Raw genomic sequence first — 18823 nt, forward strand, 5'->3', positions numbered from 1 at the left:
CCAATCTGCCTCGGCGATTCGACGAGGCGCTCGTCAATCACACCCCTTTCCGTTTTCGTCATAATGGCATTCGATGCGCGGGAAGGAGCGCCTAAGGGCCTAAGCCAGGGGTAGGCAACCTCGGCTCTTTTATGACTCGTGGACTTCAACTCCCAGAATTCCTGAGTCAGCTATGCTGAGGAGAAATGGAGAGGTTTCTATGGCGGAGCCATGCTGACTCAGGAATTCTGGGAGTTGAAGTCCACGAGTCATAAAAGAGCCGAGGTTGCCTACCCCTGGCCTAAGCACTTCCTCCGGCTTCTGATTGGCCCGCTTGGGTCGTTAAACGTTCAGGGCCAGTAGGGCGGGAAGAGAATTCATTCGAGGGGGGCGTTGTTTTTTTAAAGGGAAAGTCGCCTCTTGCAAGCAGGGAGGCTGAAAGGCGAGTTTTCCGAAAAGGCGGAAGGAGCGTCCGGAGGGTTTTTTCTATAGCGGTAAATTGGGCCGGTTCAAAAATTCCTTGACTTTCTCCATTGACATCGTCGGGAGTCCCTTCGCTTGTTTCCGGAATTCCGTGGAGGGAATCCCTCCCTTGGTGACGCAGTTACCAAGGGAACCCCTTTCTCTCAAGGTCCTTGTTTTGTTTTGTTACCTCCAGGGATTTCCTTGCCTATTTTCAACCCTTCCCGGCCCAATTATTTTGCCTCCTTTTCTTTGCAGCAGAAATGACCTAATGCACCTCCAAGGACCTGAGCATCCGAGCCAGGCACTCTATCTATCTATCATCTATCTATCTACCTACCTACCTACCTACCTATCTATCATCTATCTATCTATCTATCAATCTATCATCAATCTATCTATCATCTATCTATCTATCTATCTATCTATCATCTATCTATCATCTATATCAATCTATCATCTATCAATCTATCTATTATCTATCTATCATCTATCTATCAATCTATCTATCATCTATCTATCTATCAATCTATTATCTATCTATCTATCTATCTACCTATCTATCTATCTATCTATCTATCTATCTATCTATCTATCTATCTATCTATCTATTATTGGGACTTATATGCTGCCCGAAGGACTCAGGGCGGCTAACAACAATAAAATGTTGTTGTTGTTAGTTGCGAAGTCGTGTCCGACCCATCGCGACCCTATGGACAATGTTCCTCCAGGCCTTCCTGTCCTCTACCATCTTCTGGAGTCCATTTAAGCTCACGCCTACTGCTTCAGTGACTCCATCCAGCCACCTCATTCTATCGTCCCTTTCTTCTCTTGCCCTCAATCTTTCCCAGCATGAGGCTCTTCTCCAGTCAGTCCTTCCTTCTCATTAGGTGGCCAAAGTATTTGAGTTTCAGCTTCAGGATCTGGCCTTCTAAAGAGCAGTCAGGGTTGATCTCCTCTAGGACTGACCGGTTTGATTGCCTTGCAGTCCAAGGGACTCGCAGGAGTCTTCTCCAGCACCACAGTTCAAAGGCCTCAATTCTTTGGCGCTCAGCCTTTTTTATGGTCCAGCTTTCACTGCCATACATTGCAACTGGGAAGACCATAAAATAAAATAAAATACAACAATACAAAAGTTTAAAAGAATTAAATTAACAGCCCCAATAGAATAAATTAAAATTGGAGTTAAAAATTAAAAAAAAACACATTTTAAAATCCCTGTCGTCAGTCCAGGTCAGCCCGATGGAAAAGAAGTGTTTTAAGGCCGCAGCGAAAGGACCGGAGATCCGGGGCCATCCGGAGCTCAAGGGGAAGTTGGTTCCATAGGGCTGGCGCTCCCACAGAGAAGGCCCTCCCCCTGGGGGCCGCCAGCCGACATTGTCTAGCCGATGGTACCCTGAAAAGGCCTTCTCTGTGTGAGCATACTGGGCGATGGGAGATCGTTCCCGGCAGCAGACAGTCCTGCAAATATCCCGGGCCTAAGCCATGTAGGGCTTTAAAGGTGAGTACCAGCACCTTAAATCTCACCCGGAGGACAACCAGTAACCAATGCAGTTCACGCAGGAGGGGTGTAATATGGGAATATTGGGATGCTCCCATCACTACCCGCGCGGCCGCATTCTGCACCAGCTGGAGCCTCCGGGTGGTCTTCAAGGGCAGCCCCATGTAGAGAGCATTGCAGTAATCTATACGGGAGGTAACGAGTGCGTGAGCGACCGTACGTAGGGCATCTCGGTCCAGATAGGGGAGATCCCCGTTCCTTGCTTCTCTTCCCAGTAAGATCCCCGTTTCTTGCTTCCATTCTAAATCCCGGAAGAGAACGTCTATGGAGATTCTCAGTCATCCAGGTCATGGTTGTCCCAAAGGTGTTTTTTTTTTCAGGAGGCAACTGGACTTTCTTGTTTTTCCTTTGAAGACGTTTCGCTTCTCATCCGAGAAGCTTCTTCCAAGCTCTGACTGGCTGGTGGGGCAATGGAAGGATTTATACTCCTTCTAGACAGCTGGTCGTTTGCCTTCTTTTAGAGAGTTATTTCTGTGTCCTCAGGGTCACCTGAGTGGTGCAAATGGGTATGAAGCTTTCTTGGAATTGTTGAAAGGACTGTGTTGTAGACTGGAGATAGATGATGTCGTATCCCTCCCCCCTCTGTTGAGGGTTGTTGTTGTTAGCCGCGAAGTCGTGTCCGACCCATCACGACCCCATGGACAACGTTCCTCCAGGCCTTCCTGTCCTCTACCATCTTCTGGACTCCATTTAAGCTCACGCCTACTGCTTCAGTGACTCCATCCAGCCACCTCCTTCTCTGTCGTCCCTTTCTTCTCTTGCCCTCAGCCTTTCCCAGCATGAGGTTCTTCTCCAGTGAGCCCTTCCTTCTCATTAGGTGGCCAAAGTATTTGAGTTTCAGCTTCAGGATCTGGCCTTCTAAAGAGCAGTCAGGGTTGATCTCCTCTAGGACTGACCGGTTTGATCGCCTTGCAGTCCAAGGGACTCGCAGGAGTCTTCTCCAGCACCACAGTTCAAAGGCCTCAATTCTTTGGCGCTCAGCCTTTCTTACGGTCCAACTTTCACTGCCATACATTGCAACTGGGAAGACCATAGCCTTGACTATACGCACTTTTGTTGGCAGGGTGATGTCTCTGCTTTTTAGTGTGCTGTCTAGATTTGCCATGGCTTTCCTCCCGGGGAGCAAGCGTCTTTTAATTTCTTGGCTACAGTCCCCATCTGTACCTACGGACAGTACCAAAAGGCAATGTATAGTATGTAGGTAGAATAATTTGTGGCCTGGGGACTCCAGAAATGTTCCTTAACTTTGATCCGTCTCGCTTTCAAAAATGATCATACCTTTAAAAAAAAGGTATTGCCTTGTCATTCATCTAACAGAAATGTAAATGCGATCCCTGTACATATTTGTTATAATTGGGTTGCTATATTTTATTTTATGCATTTTAAGTGTAGGTTCCAGCAAAGACTCTACCCTCTTTTTTTTCCAAATGCTGCTAAGAAAGGAAACAAAGCTGTTCAAAAGCCTGGCAGTTTGAAATTCACCCTGTCCTCTGAGCCCCCATTTTGTGTGCGACTTTGACGGTGGATCTCCAACGCATTTGTCCCCTTGGTTTGTCTTGTAGGCAAAGGCCATGGCAGACGAGGAGGCCCAAGAAAGCCACCTGTTTGGTGGTGCCTTTTCTGCTCGTCTCCCTCCTGGAAGTCTGGATATCAGGTGGGTCCCGTGCTCTGCCCCTGACCAGCATCTCCCCAGACTTGGTTCATTCCGCCCTTCCCACCAGCCTCTTGGCTTCACAACTTGTGGGTCAAACTAAAAGCTCTTAGACATTCTGCTTTGGAAATAACAGCCATGTCCTGTTCTCTGCATTGATCGGTTGCAAGAATTGGGTATATCATTCTAGTCCAAGGGTATCAAACTCAATTTCATCGAGGGCATTGCCGTTGCCCTCAGGGGGCCGGGTGGGTATGGCCTACTGGGTGGGCGTGGCCAGAGTGCGTATGGTCTACTGGGTGGGCGTGGCCAACTCTACATCGTTCGCATCAAGGGTGCCTATGGGGGCCTGGGCAGGAGCGGGACAGATCTGAGGGTCTCTGGCAGAAGGAGGGTCTCTGGGCCAGGGCCAAGGCAGTGGGGGCCGTTCCCTCACTGTTTCCAGGATGGTTTCACGGGCCACATGAAACCACTTCGGGGGCCGGATCCGGCCCCCGGGCCTTGTGTTTGACATGTCTGTTCTAGTCTAATGAAAAGAAGGACCGGGGTGACCTAAGAACAGTGTTCCAGTATTTGAGGGGCTGCCACAAAGAAGAGGGGGTGGGGTCAGGCTATTCTCCAAAAGCTCTCAAGGCAGGACAAGAAGCAACAGATGGAAACTTATCAAGGGGAGAACCAACATAGAAAAAAGGAGAAATTTCCTGATAATTAGAACAATTAACCAGTGGAACAGCTTCCCTGCAGAAGTGGTTGGTGCTCCATCAGTGGAAATTTTTAAGATGAGATTGGACGACCATTTGTCTGAAATGGTATAGGTTTTCTTGCCTGAGCAGGGGGCTGGACTGGAAGACCTTCAAGGTCCCTTCCAGCTTTCTTATGCTGATCCAACCCTCATTGTTACTAAGCTCACCCCCCCCACCCACCCCCAAGTTTGTGCCCATTTTTAATAGCAGTTGGCACTCCGTATGAGTTTTTGTGGTACAGGTATGACCACAACTGGGACCTCAGCTTCCTTTGCTAAGCGAGGCGGTTGTGAAATTGTGAACCTTTGGGGGCCACGGTTGTTAAGTGAATCACACGGTTGTTAAGTGCATCTGGCTTCCCTCATCGACTTTGCTTATTGGTTGTCGGAAGGTCATAAATGGAGCTCGTCTGATCCCAGGATGCCACCAGCCAGTTGAACAAGCGTCTGAATTTTGATCATGTACAATGGTTGTAAGTTTGAGGACTGGTTGTAAGTCCATTTTTTTAAAGTGCCGTTGTAACTTCAAATGGTCGCTAAGCAAGTGGCTATGAATCAAGGACTACCTCTGCCTCAAAGACAGGTGTTTGCAAAAGGGGTGGTGATTACCTGTGTCAGGGACACCTGTGAGAGCACAGAGCTTAGACCTGGTGACACAGATGGAAAGACATATTTGGAAAAGAAATCTCAGCTTTTCAAAACGTTTTAGCAGGGGTGGAAAAAACACCCAGCCTCTTAAGACAAGGAAGATGGAAGTGATTTAAATATTAAGAGCTTCAGTCCAGCTGTTCTGGAGGGCTTCCTATGGGCTGCTTGCCCCAAAGATTCTGGTTTTTCAAGAGGCAACTAGATTTTCTTTGTTTTTGACCTGAAGAAGTTTCGCTTCTCCTTCAAGAAGCTTCTTCAGTTCTTCAGTACAGGTCGTCCTCGGCTTACAACAGTTCATTTATTGACCATTCAAAGTGAAAAAAGGGACTTATGACCAGTTTTCACGGTTGCAACTTTTGCAGCATCCCCATGATCACGTGGCAAAAATGCAGATGTTTGGAAACTGGTTCATATTTATGAATAGAATGGAATGGAATGGAATGGAATGGAATGGAATAGAATAGAATGGAATGGAATGGAATGGAATAGAATAGAATAGAATAGAATAGAATAGAATAGAATAGAATAGAATAGAATAGAATAGAATAGAATAGAATAGAATAGAATCTGGAAGGGACCTTGGAGGTCTTCTAGTCCAGCCCCCTGCTTGAGCAGGAGAACCTATACCATCTCAGACAATTGACTGTCCAGTCTCTTCATAAAAATCTCCAGTGATGGAGCTCCCACGATTTCTGGAGGCAAACTGTTCCACTGGTTAATTGTCCTCACTGTTAGGAAGTTTCTCCTTAATTCCAGGTTGTTTCTCTCTCTGACCAGTTTCCAACCGTTGTTTCTTGTCTTGCCCTCTGGTGCTTTGGAGTGGCCTTTGCTGTGTCCCAGGATCACGTGATCCCCTTTGGTGATCCTCTGACAAGCAAAGTCAAGGGAGAAGCCAGTTTCGCTTAACAACAAGACTAATGGAAGAACTGCAGTGATTCAGTTAAGAACTGTGGCTTGAAAGGTCATAAAATAGGGGCAAAATTCACTGAACAGGAGAAATTTTGGGCACAGTCGTGGTCGTAAGTTGAGGACTACCTGTAATGCAGATGAACTGAAGAAGCTTCTTGGATCTGAAGTGAAACGCCTTCAAGGAAAAACAAAGAAAGATCCAGCTGCCTCTTGAAAAAGCACTTTTGGGACAACCATGACCTGGATGGCTGAGAATCCCCATAGATCAGTGATGGCGAAACTTTTAGAGACCGAGTGCCCAAACTGCAACCCAAAACCCACTTGTATATCATTGGGTGCTGGGTGGGCGTGGCCCATTGGGTGGGTGTGGCCCATTGGGCGGGCGTGGCTGCGGTGGTAACGGCAGACTGGGTGGGACTAAAAAGTTCAATCAATCAATCAACCCCAACTTTGCGAGATCTTTTTTTTCCTGCGAGAAGTTGAAATTGATTGATTGATTGATTGAACCTTTTTTTTTTTTTGCACATGGCAGCGGAGGCCTGAAGCGAAAAGGTTTTATAAAACCCAGCTGAAGGCCTAGGACTGGGGCGATGGTGCGTGTGCCCTCAGAGAGGGCTCTGCGTGCCTCCTGTGGCATGCGTGCCTTGGTGGAGTCTTGGTGGAGCAGTGGGCTAATGCCTCCTTAAGTAACACCAGCTGCCTGCAATTAGTGCAGGTTCGCATCCCACCAGGCTCAAGGTTGACTCAGCCTTCCATCCTTCCGAGGTAGGTAAAATGAGGACCCAGATTGTTGGGGGCAATAAGCTGACTTTGTAATAATGCCGCTTGGGGGTGTGTGTGTGAAAGCCCTAATAAGCAGGCATATACATAGAATGAAGGCTACTGCTAAGCTTGTAAGCCGCCCTGAGTCTTCGGAGAAGGGCGGGATATAAATGCAATTAAAATAAAATAAATAGGTTTGCCACCACGGCCATAGACAATGGGCTGCTTTTGGGGTCTTTAGAACAGGGGTCCCTAACCCCCGGTCTGTGGACTGGCACCGGTCTGCAGCATGCCAGCAAACGGGCTGCACAAAGAAGCAAAGCTCCATCCTCGGGATACAGGCACTATTCAAAACCACACCACCTCTGATCCATGGAAAAACTTTTCTCCATGGCACTGGCAAAGGTTGGGGACCTCTGCTTTAGAAGGTCCACGTGCTCACAAAGATGTAGTGGCTGGCTGTCCCTAATTTCTTCTCCCCGTCTGTCCTTTTCCTCGCAGTGAAATGCGTCAGGTTCCTGACAACCAGGAAGTCTTCGTTCACCCCAGCACAGATCAGAGCATCATTGTGGAGCTGCTGGAATACCAAGCAGGGGTGGCGGATGAAAATGCTGCCAGGTGGGTAGTGCAAAATTGGACATCTCATTGGCGAACAAATTGGTGCTGGAGTTTAAAGCCTGCTTGGAAAAACGAATCCTGGGGCAAAATTACACTCTTTGTATGCTCAGTCAAGACCTCTTGACTGTGAACGTATTAAAGGAATGCAATGAAGGCAAGTGATTACTCCTCAGAGTAATTCAACTTCAAGAGCCTTGGTGGAGCAGTGGGCTAATGCCTCCTTAAATAACACCAGCTGCCTGCAATTAATGCAGGTTCGCATCCTACCAAGGTTAAGGTTGACTCAGCCTTCCATCCTTCCGAGGTAGGTAAAATGAGGACCCAGATTGTTGGGGGCAATAAGCTGACTTTGTAATAATGCCGCTTGGGCGGGGGGGGAGAAAGCCCTAATAAGCAGGCATATACATAGAATGAAGGCTATTGCTAAGCACATTGATTTCTGCTTAGATTGTAAACCGCCCTGAGTCTTCGGAGAAGGGCAGGATATAAATGGGATTAAAAAAAAATACAGTGACCTGACCTGAGGGGGGGAGAGGAAGGGGGCAGACATCACAATTTTGAATCTGGGTCATAATTAACTTTTGGGTGGGGTCCATCCTAACTTCAAATGGTTGCTAACTGACCAGTCGTAAGTCGAGGCCTATCTGTAATTTCCCATATATATGTTAAATGTTTGTTAAGTATTTAGATTACCTTGCTAGGCCCCAAACATGGGACAAATCTTATTTCCTGTTTCAGCCTAACCCAAGTGGTCACAGTAGTGACAGCTCATATTTGTGTAATGCAAAAAAATTTTTTACACACACATACACACATATGTATATACACACACATGCATGTATATATGTATATACACATACATATACATGTTGTTAGTTGCGAAGTCGTGTCCGACCCATCGCGACCCTATGGACAATGTTCCTCCAGGCCTTCCTGTCCTCTACCATCTTCTGGAGTCCATTTAAGCTCATGCCTACTGCTTCAGTGATACATACATATACATACATACAAATAAATAAATGAATAAATGCATACCTACTTAAAATTTCTAACAAAAAGAGCTAAGAAGAGTTGGAGGGCAATCGAGCTCAGTGATCACATATATGGCTTGTGTGTCCAGGGTCCTGCATTCAAGAATCTGTTAGTTGCGAAGTCGTGTCCGACCCATTGCGACCCCATGGACAACGTTCCTCCAGGAGGTCCTTTTGGTACTGTCCATGGGGTTTTCATGGCAAAGATACTGGAGTGGGTTGCCATTTCCTTCCCCAGTGGATCACGTTTTGTCAGAACTCTCTGCTATGACCTGTCCGTCTTGGGTAGCCCTGCACGGCATAGCTCATAGCTTCATTGAATTACGCAAGCCCCTTCGCCACGACAAGGCAGTAATCCATGAAGGGGTTCAAGAATCTAGCATTGTCCAAAGTTTAATTTAGAACTTTTGCCAGACCCATATTTTGCTTGTGACTGTAAGTACAGGTAGTTCTCAGCTGACAGCAGGTCATTTGGTGACCATTCAAAGCTACAGCCACACTGGAAAAAGTGACTTTACGACTGTTTTTCACACTTATGACAGTGTTGCCGCATCCCCATGGTCACGTGATCAGAATTCGGAGACTTGGCAGCTGGCTCATATTTATGACGGTTGCAGTGTCCTGGGGTCATGTGATCCCCTTTGGTGACTTTCAATGACCTTCAGTGATCTCTCCCCCCCCCCCGCCGCCTTTCAACGGAGAAGACGGATTCACTTAACAACCGTATTGCTAACTTAACATTTGCAGTGATTCTCGTTTTAACAGCTGGGGCCAGGAAAGCTCTAATATGGGGTAAAGTCATTTAACAACTCTCTCTCTTAGCAAGAGAAATTTTGGCTCAGCCGTGGTTTTAGTGAAGGGCCAACCGGTATGTTATTTTAATTAAAGGTCATGAATGTATAGGTTAATATACTTCCCGGCAATTATTCTGGAAAGTAAATCTGTTTCCAGACTGGCTTATTCCCAGGCTAGAGAAGTATGGCTAATTAGTCTTAGCAACATTTATATGGGACTCAGTAACTAACTACTTTATGTAGCAAAAGGCTAAAATGTTGGCTTCACTGCTAAAGCCTTGAAAAATAAAAGGAGGGGGAAGTAATTTATTTTTTATTTTAATTGCATTTATATCCCGCCCTTCTCCGAAGACTCAGGGCGGCTTACAAGCTTAGCAGTAGCCTTCATTCTATGTATATGCCTGCTTATTAGGGCTTTCACACACACACCCAAGCGGCATTATTACAAAGTCAGCTTAATTGCCCCCAACAATCTGGGTTGTTATTGAGAGACTACTATTGTAATGGAGAAGAGCAACTGCTGACAGACAGAAGGGGATGGGGATGTAGCTCAGTGGTAGAGCGCATGCTTTGCATGTATGAGGTCCTGGGTTCGATCCCCAGCATCTCCACTTTTACAACTCCCTTACGCGAGAGGAAAAAAAATATTACAAAACGTTACAGCCAGGGGGAAGCATTTCAATGAGCCTGGCTGATCTTTGGAAAGTAAATTTGGGATGGGGGTTGAATAGAATAAAATAGAAATAAAACTCCTATCGTATACAGCAGGGCTTTTCAACCTTTTCACCCACTGTACCACTTTTAGGATATGGCAACATTGAGTACCACCAGTCACCTAGCAAGGTGTCAAAAACTTGATGACCAAAAAAAAAAAAGCAAAACAGTGATGAAGTACAGGTAGTCCTCGACTTACAACAGTTCGCTTAGTGACTGTTTGAAGTTACAATGGCACTGAAAAAAGTGCCCCCCCCCAAGCCACAGCCGAGCAAGACACCTGCCTGCCTGCCCGGCAGCGCTCTTCCTCCTGTCCGAGGTTTTCATTGTTGTGAGCATTTCTGTTGAGGATTGGCAGCGGGGGTGGCATTGTGGGGTGTTTGGTTTTTATTTTCTCCCCCCCTCTGCTGGGTGGTTGCAGCAGGTTTTGGTCACTTCACATGACCCTGGGACACTGTGACCGTCATAAATATGAATCAGTTGCCAAGCATCTGAATGTAAATCACAAGCCCCTGCAGATGCTGCAACATTCCAGCTGATCGGCGCTTCTTCTGGGCTCAGCAGAAGCGCCAGGATCAGCGCCTGGCGCTGATCCTGGCGCTTCCGCTGAGCCCTGACAACCCTGCAGCTCCAGCCGTCTCTCGCTCAGGCTTGTGCGGTGCTGCCACTGGTTCAGCTCATTCCCCTCCCCCGCTACCACTTTTCTAGGATGATCGCGTACCACCTGCCAGGTGCCAATGTACCACAGGTGGTACCCGTACCACTGGTTGAAAAGCCCTGCTATACAGGTAGTCCTCACGACTATAAATGACCCCCAAATTTCTGTTGTTAACTGAGACATTTGTAGAGTCAGTTTTGCCCCGTTTTATGACCTTTCTTGCCCCAGAGGTTCAGTGGATCGCTGCAATTGATATGTTACTAACCCGGGTGTTAAGTGAATCTGGCTTCCCCATTGACTTTGCTTGTCAGAAGGTCGCAAAAGGGGACACTGCAACCATGTCATCAATACGAGTCAGCTGCCAAGCGTCTGAATTTTGATCACATGGCCACAGGGATCCTGCAAGGGTCGTAAGTGTGAAAAACGGTCATAAGTCACTTTTTTCAGTGCTGTTGTAACTTTAAACTGTCACTCCTCGGTGAACTGTTGTAAGTTGAGGACTCCCTGTACTTTATTTGGCCAAGTGTGATCAGACACACACACACACGCACACAAGGAATTTGTCTCTCGCGCAGAAGCGCTCACCAGAAAAGCCCAGGGTGAGAAGTTGATAAAACATTGCTCAAACCCCTGCACGGGTTGTATCTAAGTTGTGAGAATCCAACATAGCTGAACAGGGTTGTTGTGGTGGTGTTTTTTTTTACATTTGCTCTAAGACTAACCACAGCAGCTTGTAATGTCTGGGTCAAATAAAGGAAACTGAGCAGTTTTCACAGTCGTGATGGAGGACATTTAGGAGCCTGAACTACAAGGGATGGTAGGGCATCTTGTGACAAGTTTTGGGCAATGTTTTTTCAGCTTCTCACCCTGGCCTTTTCTGGCGAGAGCTTCGGCACCAGTGGTGGGATTCAAATATGTGAACAACCGGTTCTCTGTGTGGATGCCGCTTCCGGAAGTCCGTTCTGGGCCTGGGCAACCAAAAATTAGCTACCGGTTCTGCCGAAGTGGTGTGAACCGGCTGAATCCCACCTCTGACCAGAGACAAATTCTCTGCGTGTCTAATCACAGTCCTAAAATGAGCTTAAGACGGGCCTGTCTTGAATGCTTAAAAACGAGCATTCCTAGAGCGTGATTAAAATCCTGGCTTGCTTTATTTAGCGTAAGGTTGGAAACGCTTCCTGGTCTGATGAGGAATTACTACAAGAAATATGCTATTATGAATATTGTTGTTATTACATTTATTGGCCATCTTTCTTGCCATCTGGCTAGCCTAGGTGGCTTGCGACAATTAAAAACATGAGAAAGAAAAAGGAAATCTAAACCAAGTGAAAGTAGAATAATAGAACAATTTTATTTTATTTTTATTTTAATTCCATTTATATCCCGTCCTTCTCTGAAGACTCAGGGCGGCTTACAAGCTTTAGCAGTAGCCTTCATTCTATGTATATGCCTGCTTATTAGGGCTTTCACCCACACCCCAAGCGGCATTATTACAAAGTCAGCTTAAACAAAGAAAAAGAAAATAAAAAAATTCTGTGTGTGTGTGTGTGTGTGTGTGTGTTCTAATGCTGAGTTTTTTTGGGGGGTAATAAGATTACAGGTAGTCCTCGACTTATAACAGTTCATTTAATGACCGAAGTTATAACAGCACTGAAAAAAGTAACATATGACGAATTTTCATACGACGGTTCCATACACAGTCGTGTGATCAAAATTCAGATGCTTGTCAACTGACTCATATTTATGACGGTTGCGGTCTCCCTGGGGTCACATGATCCCCTTTTGCAACCTTGTGACAAGCAAAGTCAACGGGGAAGCCAGACTCACTTAACAACGGTGTCACTAGCTTAACTGCAGTGATTCACCTAACAGCCTTGGCAGGAAAGGTCGTAAAACTCCAAAATTCACTTAACCAATGTCTCGCTTAGCAACAGATATTTTGGGCTCCATTGTGGTCGTAAGTTGAAGATTACTGTATATTAAGAACGTCCATAGCTCGGGTTATTTTGCAATTTCTCCATGAAATTGCCTATGAAATTTTGGGAAGGGATTCACCTGGGATAACCTCACCTGTGGATAAAGTTTGCCTCTTAGCGCGAGACTCATTGAGGGGAGAGTCGGTGAGAGACATCCATCCTTTTTTTTTTTAAACCACCCCACTCCCACCAGGTTCCATTTTGAAGACATTGCGGGCAATTCGGCCAATTCGGAGATTTTGAGCCAAACCCAGTTTGCGCCCGCTCTTCTGGCATTCGAAGGCTGCAGCAGCTCCTGGCAACTGGTGGGCCACCAGCAGGTCGCTAAATTCAACGAGGAGGTGAGTGGCGAGGTTACTGGGCGACTGGTGTCAATTGTCCAGTTGGCATTTCCAGAAAAGAAACTCCTGGGACATGATTTTACCAAGTGTATAATACTTTCCTGAAAATCTACACTGGCACAGAAGAAGCAAAACCAACTCTGGTTTTCCCGCTCAAAGGCTTGCTTTAGTTAAACAACAGACTCCCTCGTCCTCATCCACGGGTGTTCACATTGTCCAATAGTAATATTTCTTCTTGTTATCTCAGACAGGTGATTGTCTAGTCCAGGGGTAGGCAACCTCGACTCTTTTATGACTCATGGACTTCAACTCCCAGAATTCCTGAGCCAGCTTGGCTGGCTCAGGAATTCTGGGAGTTGAAGTCCATGAGTCATAAAAGAGCCGAGGTTGCCTACCCCTGGTCTAGTCTCTTCTTAAAAATCTCCCAGTAATGGAGCACTCACGATTTTTGGAGGCAGGATTTGCTTGTCTTCAGCTGAGAGAACTTACAGTAATTTGAGACTTTACAGCAAGTCTCAGAAATCTTTCATTAAGGTCTTTGAATACCCTGTCATAGATACATAATTTATCATTGGATAATTTTTCCCCCCCAATTTTCCCATTTTTTCCCCAGGCCTTCCCATCTCTCGTTCAGACATGACACAAAACTGTTTCCACTGTGCTCTGTTGGAATTAACCAGAATGGCCTGGCTTGGCCTACATAACAGAACCAAAATGACGTGGTGGTGTCCTCCTCCTGTGAATAGGCCCTTCTCTAAAGAAGAGGGGCTAGCCCTCATGATTTCAAAAAGCTACTTTCACCTTCCTCCTGTAGAAAATGAGAGCCTTGATCAATGTTTTGTTCCCGTTTTCTGGTACGTAGGCCAAAAACGATGTCTCTGTGCATTTGGTGCTACTCCGCCTCCCCCAGTACGGAACGGATCTGCTTGTCACCTTCAATGACCCCACTTGGATTAAGTGAGTGTGTCTTAGTTATCTCCTCTGCCGGCCACAAGGCTATAACCTTTCTAACTGCTCTGAGGGACGGAGAGAAAGGGGAAAGTTAAATTGGAGGAGTGAAAAATTAAGAGAATAACAGACTTGGAAGGGACCTTGGGAGTCTTCTAGTCCAGCCCCATGCTCAAGCAGGAGACTTAGTCTAAACCAGACATGTCAAACACAAGGCCCGGGGGCCAGATCCGGCCCGCAAAGTGGTTTCATGCGGCCCGCGAAGCCATCCTGGAAACAGTGAGAGAACGGCCCCCACTGCCTTGGCCCTGGCCCAGAGACCCTCCTTCTGCCAGAGACCCTCAGATCTGCCCCACTCCTGCCCAGGCCCCCATAGGCACCCTTGATGCGAACCATGTAGAGCTGGCCACGCCCACCCAGTAGGCCATACACACTCTAGCCACGCCCACCCAGTAGGCCACGCCCACCCAGGCCACACCCACTCGGCCCCCTGAGGGCAACTGCAATGCTGATGCGGCCCTCAATGTAATTGAGTTTGACACCCCTGGTCTAAACCCGTGTGGCGAACCTATGGCACATGTGCCACGGGTGGCATGCAGAGCCCTCTCTGGACACGCGCACCGTTGCCCCAGTCCTAGGCCTTCAGCTGGGTTTTATAAAACCTTTTCGCTTTAGGCCTCCGCCGCCGTGTGCAAAAAAAAAAGAAAAAGGTTCAATCAATCAATTTCAACTTCTCGCGGGGAAAAAAAAAGATCTCGCAAAGTTGGAATTGATTGATTGAACTTTTTAGTCCCACCCAGTCTGCCGTTACCACCGCAGCCACGCCCACCCAATGGGCCACACCCACCCAATGGGCCACGCCCACCCGGCACCTGACAATACATACGTGGGTTTTGGGTTGCAGTTTGGGCACTCGGTCTCTAAAAGGTTCACCATCGTTGGTCTAAACCAGGGGTAGGCAACCTCGGCTCTTTTATGACTCATGGACTTCAACTCCCAGAATTCCTGAGCCAGCCAAGCTGGCTCAGGAATTCTGGGAGTTGAAGTCCATGAGTCATAAAAGAGCCGAGGTTGCCTACCCCTGGTCTAAACCATTTCAGACAAGTGATTGTCCAATCTTTTTCCAGTTTTGGAGCACCCACAACTTCTGGAGACAAGTCGTTCCACTGATTAATTGTTCTGTCAGAATATCCTTGGGGCAAGAGGGTAAAGCCTCTTGACATTTTTAGGGTCACGTGTGTTAACTACGTCCTCCGCTCATTTGAAAGAAGTTGAGGGTGTTTAAAAGATAGGCAGTCCCTTTTTCTTAAGCCAAACTTTTTGAAATTAATTCCACCGCCCTTCCCTCCAAATTGGGGGGTACAAGTAGTCCCATCAATTTACAATCGTTCGTTTAGCTGGCAGATTGACTTAACGAGCGTGTTACTAACTTAGCACCTGCGGTGATTCGCTTAACAGCTGTGGCCAGAAAAGTTTTTAAAATGGGGCAAAACTGAGGACCCAGATTATTGTGTGAGTGGGGGGGGCAATAGGCTGACTGTGTACACCGCTTAGAGAGGACTGAAAAGCGCTTGTGAAGCGGTATATAAGTCTAAGGGCTGTTGCTGTTGCTAAAACTCGCTGAACAACTGCCTTGCTTAGCAATAATAATAATAATAAAAAAATTGGGTTCAATTTTGGTCATGAGGCATGGACTACCTCCACTGGGGGAGGGTCTGCCCACTCCAAAGGCTGCAAGCTGGTCAGCTTGATGGCGTGTGGGTTTTGGCACACATTTTGCAGTTCTGCCCTGTGATGACCGACTCCCCTTTTCTTCCCTCTTTCTTCTGAGACAGTCCTCTGAGTACCAGTGCTGCGCAAAGCACAGAGGTCCCCTTGGCCCTCTCTCAACCTCCTTGGACAGTGGAGCATTTCCACGCTTTCGTGTGTAGCCTGCGGCTCCTGGATCCCGGTCTGTTCGGTTAAGACACTTCTCTGTCCACATTTGCCGAAAATCCAGCTTTGCTCCATCCCGGCCGTGATCACGGAGCCTTTCGGTTCGGAGGCTTTCTGGATGAGAACGCCGGCTCCGGTATCCGGATCTTCTTCCTTCATCCCCCGACGGAATGAAGAGGACATGGACGCTGAATGCCCAAGGACGTTCTCCTTGTAAAAAGCAAACTCCGGCCAACTTTGCTTTGCTTTAGGATTGGTTTGACCAGTGTTTTTCAAACTTGACTTTTAACATGCGTGGATTTCAACTCCCAGAATTCCTCAGCTAGCCATGCTGGCTGAGGAATTCTGAGAGTTGAAGTCCACACCTTAAGGTCACCAACTTTGAAAAACCCATTAGACTGTAGGTAATTCTGTGGAATTCCCTGTGGAATCAACTTCCCCTTGAGCTCCGGATGGCCCCGGATCTCCGGTCCTTTCGTCGCAGCCTTAAAACATTTCTCTTCCATCAGGCTGACCTGGACTGACGATAGGGATTTTTAAGTAGAATGTTTTTAATATTTTATCATTGGGGCTTGTTAGTTTAATCTTTTTAACATTTGTATTATTGTGTTTTATTGTTGTTAGCCGCCCTGAGTCCTTCGGGAGTTAACGGCGGCATATTAAGTCCCAAAAATAAATAAATAAATAAGAAATAGTTCTACTCACCTCTCCAACTATTTCCTAGTGTCCTTCTACAGGTGATCCAAGCAAACTGGGATTACCTACCTTCTGGATAATCCACTAGATTGCAATCTAGCACTCACAAACGTTTTTCACACTCTGTAATGGAAGGAGCATGCACCACAGAAATAATGTACACATCAACTGCCAGAGAGATACTTTTTTATTTGGGGTACCGCTATACCCTCAGATGACTAAGAAAAAAAGATTAAGAAATGTAAAAACAGAAGGTAATTTGCTGTTAAGCAAGACTGCTTGTTCCTTCCTTCCTTTTTCCCCCCTTCCTTCAAATTCCATCTCTTCTAGGCTTTACATGTTTTGTCATGAAATTTGAGGTTGCTTGTCCAGTTGAGTTTTGGCCAGACTGTGTCCTTGAGTGTTAAGGGACACGAAGGCCAACTGAGAGTAGTAAAAAATAAAATCAACCTTTGAAAATACGGGGCTTTTAAAACTTGTGTTAGAAATCATCTTAATGGTCTGTGTCCATACGTCATCTCTTAGCATCGTCACTGCTGCGTCCAGTCGAAAGAATTTTACCGTGTGAATCGGGAGTACCCAAAGTGAGTACTCTTCTCCCTTTTATGTGAATCCTTCGGGCTTAAGTTCTGGTGCTTGATTAAAATGCACAAAAGTTTCAACCAAAGCCTTATCTGCCTCTAGGACATTAAAATTCTCACCTCTGTTTGTAACCTCCAATTGGGCGAAACGAGTTTTCAATCAGTGTTTCTCAAACGGGCTAATTTACGGAATGTGTCCAAAATCTGCACGTACCCCCTGCCAATCGCTTCTGGGTGTCACGCCCTCCTCATTAGCGGGACATCATGTACAAGGAAATCACGGCTGGACGTTGGATCCATATAGGCAAAACCTCTCCAGAAGAAGAGAGTTTGTAAATATTAACCACATGACTCTGGATAGCCGCCCCTCCTCGTGAGCAGACCATGGAAACTGTCATTTTTGTCGTTGGCTTCTGAGCGAAGCGACTGGGAGTTGCAGCACAGATTTTTACAATCACTAAGTCGAGCCCATTTCTTAAATCGCTTTTTAGGGTCCCCCCCCTTTGCATATCGGAGAGATTAAGACCCTTCGGACAAGTAAGGTTTTACCGTGTTCATCGGCGAGTGTCTCCTTGAAAGGTTGAAGGGGTAAATTTATTTATTGTTTTTTGAAAATATATGACTTCTTGGACCAGGTAGCAAAAAACGTGTTTTGTGTCTGGATTTTGGAAAGGTTAGCAGAAGATTAAGGAGGCGGAGGGATTTGGAATGAGACCCTTGAATTAATTAAGAATTTATTCTCATGGGAAGATGCTAATTTCTTTGGTGTTTTCATGATGAGACCTTGAAGATTAAACACAACAGTTTACGATGCACAGACTTCAAATCCCAGAATTCCCTAGCTAACATGGGAATTAAAGTCAATACACTTTCCCAGATTTGCCTGGCACCTTCCTTCGTTTCTGCCTTCTTCCTTGCTGTTACATCAAATTTAGACTTCCTGGTAGCTTTCGTGTTGAATTAATAAAAAAAATGGACTCTGCACAAGGTGGAGGCATCATGAGAACTGAGAAGGAGGCATGGAAGGTGCCACACGGGTGCAAAAGAAGTGCAGGGAATGCATGAGAGGTGGTGTGGAGGTCCAGGAGGGTGAAGAATTGGCGAAGGTGTTGGGCAAGGGTGTACAAAAGGTCAGACAGGACGCACAGGGATGGAGCATGGGTCGGGTAAGCAGGGGTGTAGAACAGATGTGATGAGGTGGGGTTCGCACGCAGAACTGCGACGGAGCTGTGCATCGGTACGTGAATGGCCAGTGTCGGGGAAGCCCAGAGGGACTGGGTGTTGTGTGAGTGGGGGAGACTTAACCTGAACAACTTGTGACTTAACCTTTCTGGCTTCTCCATTGCCGAAGATGTCAGGGAGTATTGGAAAGGATGATTACTTGATTCCGGTGGTGCAACAGTGCACCGAAATGGCCCCAAATTTGTCAAATTTCCAGTCCCTAGTCACAGAGCCCAGCTTTTGGACACATTCTGCAAGTTAGCCCATTTGAGGTACATTGTTTCAAAAATGGCTGCCCTGTAACGCACCATTTTACCCAACTGAAGGTAAAAACAAAACAGACCCGAGAACTTTTAATAGTATGTAAATATAGATAAGAGGGAAAATGGCAGCAAGAGCAGGATGGCACTCTAGTGCCACCTAGAGGCTGGATTAACTGGCACAGGCGAGTCCTACCTTTAGGTCTACTTGGTTGCCATGGAAACAGTTTGAACAGGACTTCTCCCCCCCACCTATAGGGACACCCTGTAATTTTGCACACTGGGTAGAAGTGACACAACAAGAGTCCCTCAAGAAAGCTTTTTAGGGGTTTTCCT

General features: G+C 46.6%; 1 protein-coding gene across 2 annotated transcripts; it reads left to right on the forward strand.

Annotated features, from left to right (window-relative positions):
• Positions 1–405: 405 nt before the first annotated feature.
• On the forward strand, positions 406–17826 carry RANGRF (RAN guanine nucleotide release factor). Of its 2 annotated transcripts, none has more exons than XM_083377810.1 (6): positions 406–473; positions 3565–3656; positions 7216–7332; positions 12699–12846; positions 13709–13803; positions 15630–17826. In XM_083377810.1, exons 2-6 carry the CDS (start codon positions 3574–3576, stop codon positions 15757–15759), a joined length of 573 nt encoding a protein of 190 aa, XP_083233936.1. In that variant the 5' UTR covers positions 406–473; positions 3565–3573; the 3' UTR covers positions 15760–17826. The 2 variants fall into 2 exon arrangements, with proteins under 2 accessions (XP_083233936.1, XP_083233937.1); XM_083377811.1 differs by lacking the exon at positions 406–473 and adding an exon at positions 1888–1942.
• The last annotated feature ends 997 nt before the right edge of the window (positions 17827–18823 follow it).

The sequence above is a fragment of the Vipera ursinii genome, assembly GCF_947247035.1.
Source record: "Vipera ursinii genome assembly, chromosome: Z".
NCBI lineage: Eukaryota > Metazoa > Chordata > Lepidosauria > Squamata > Viperidae > Vipera > Vipera ursinii.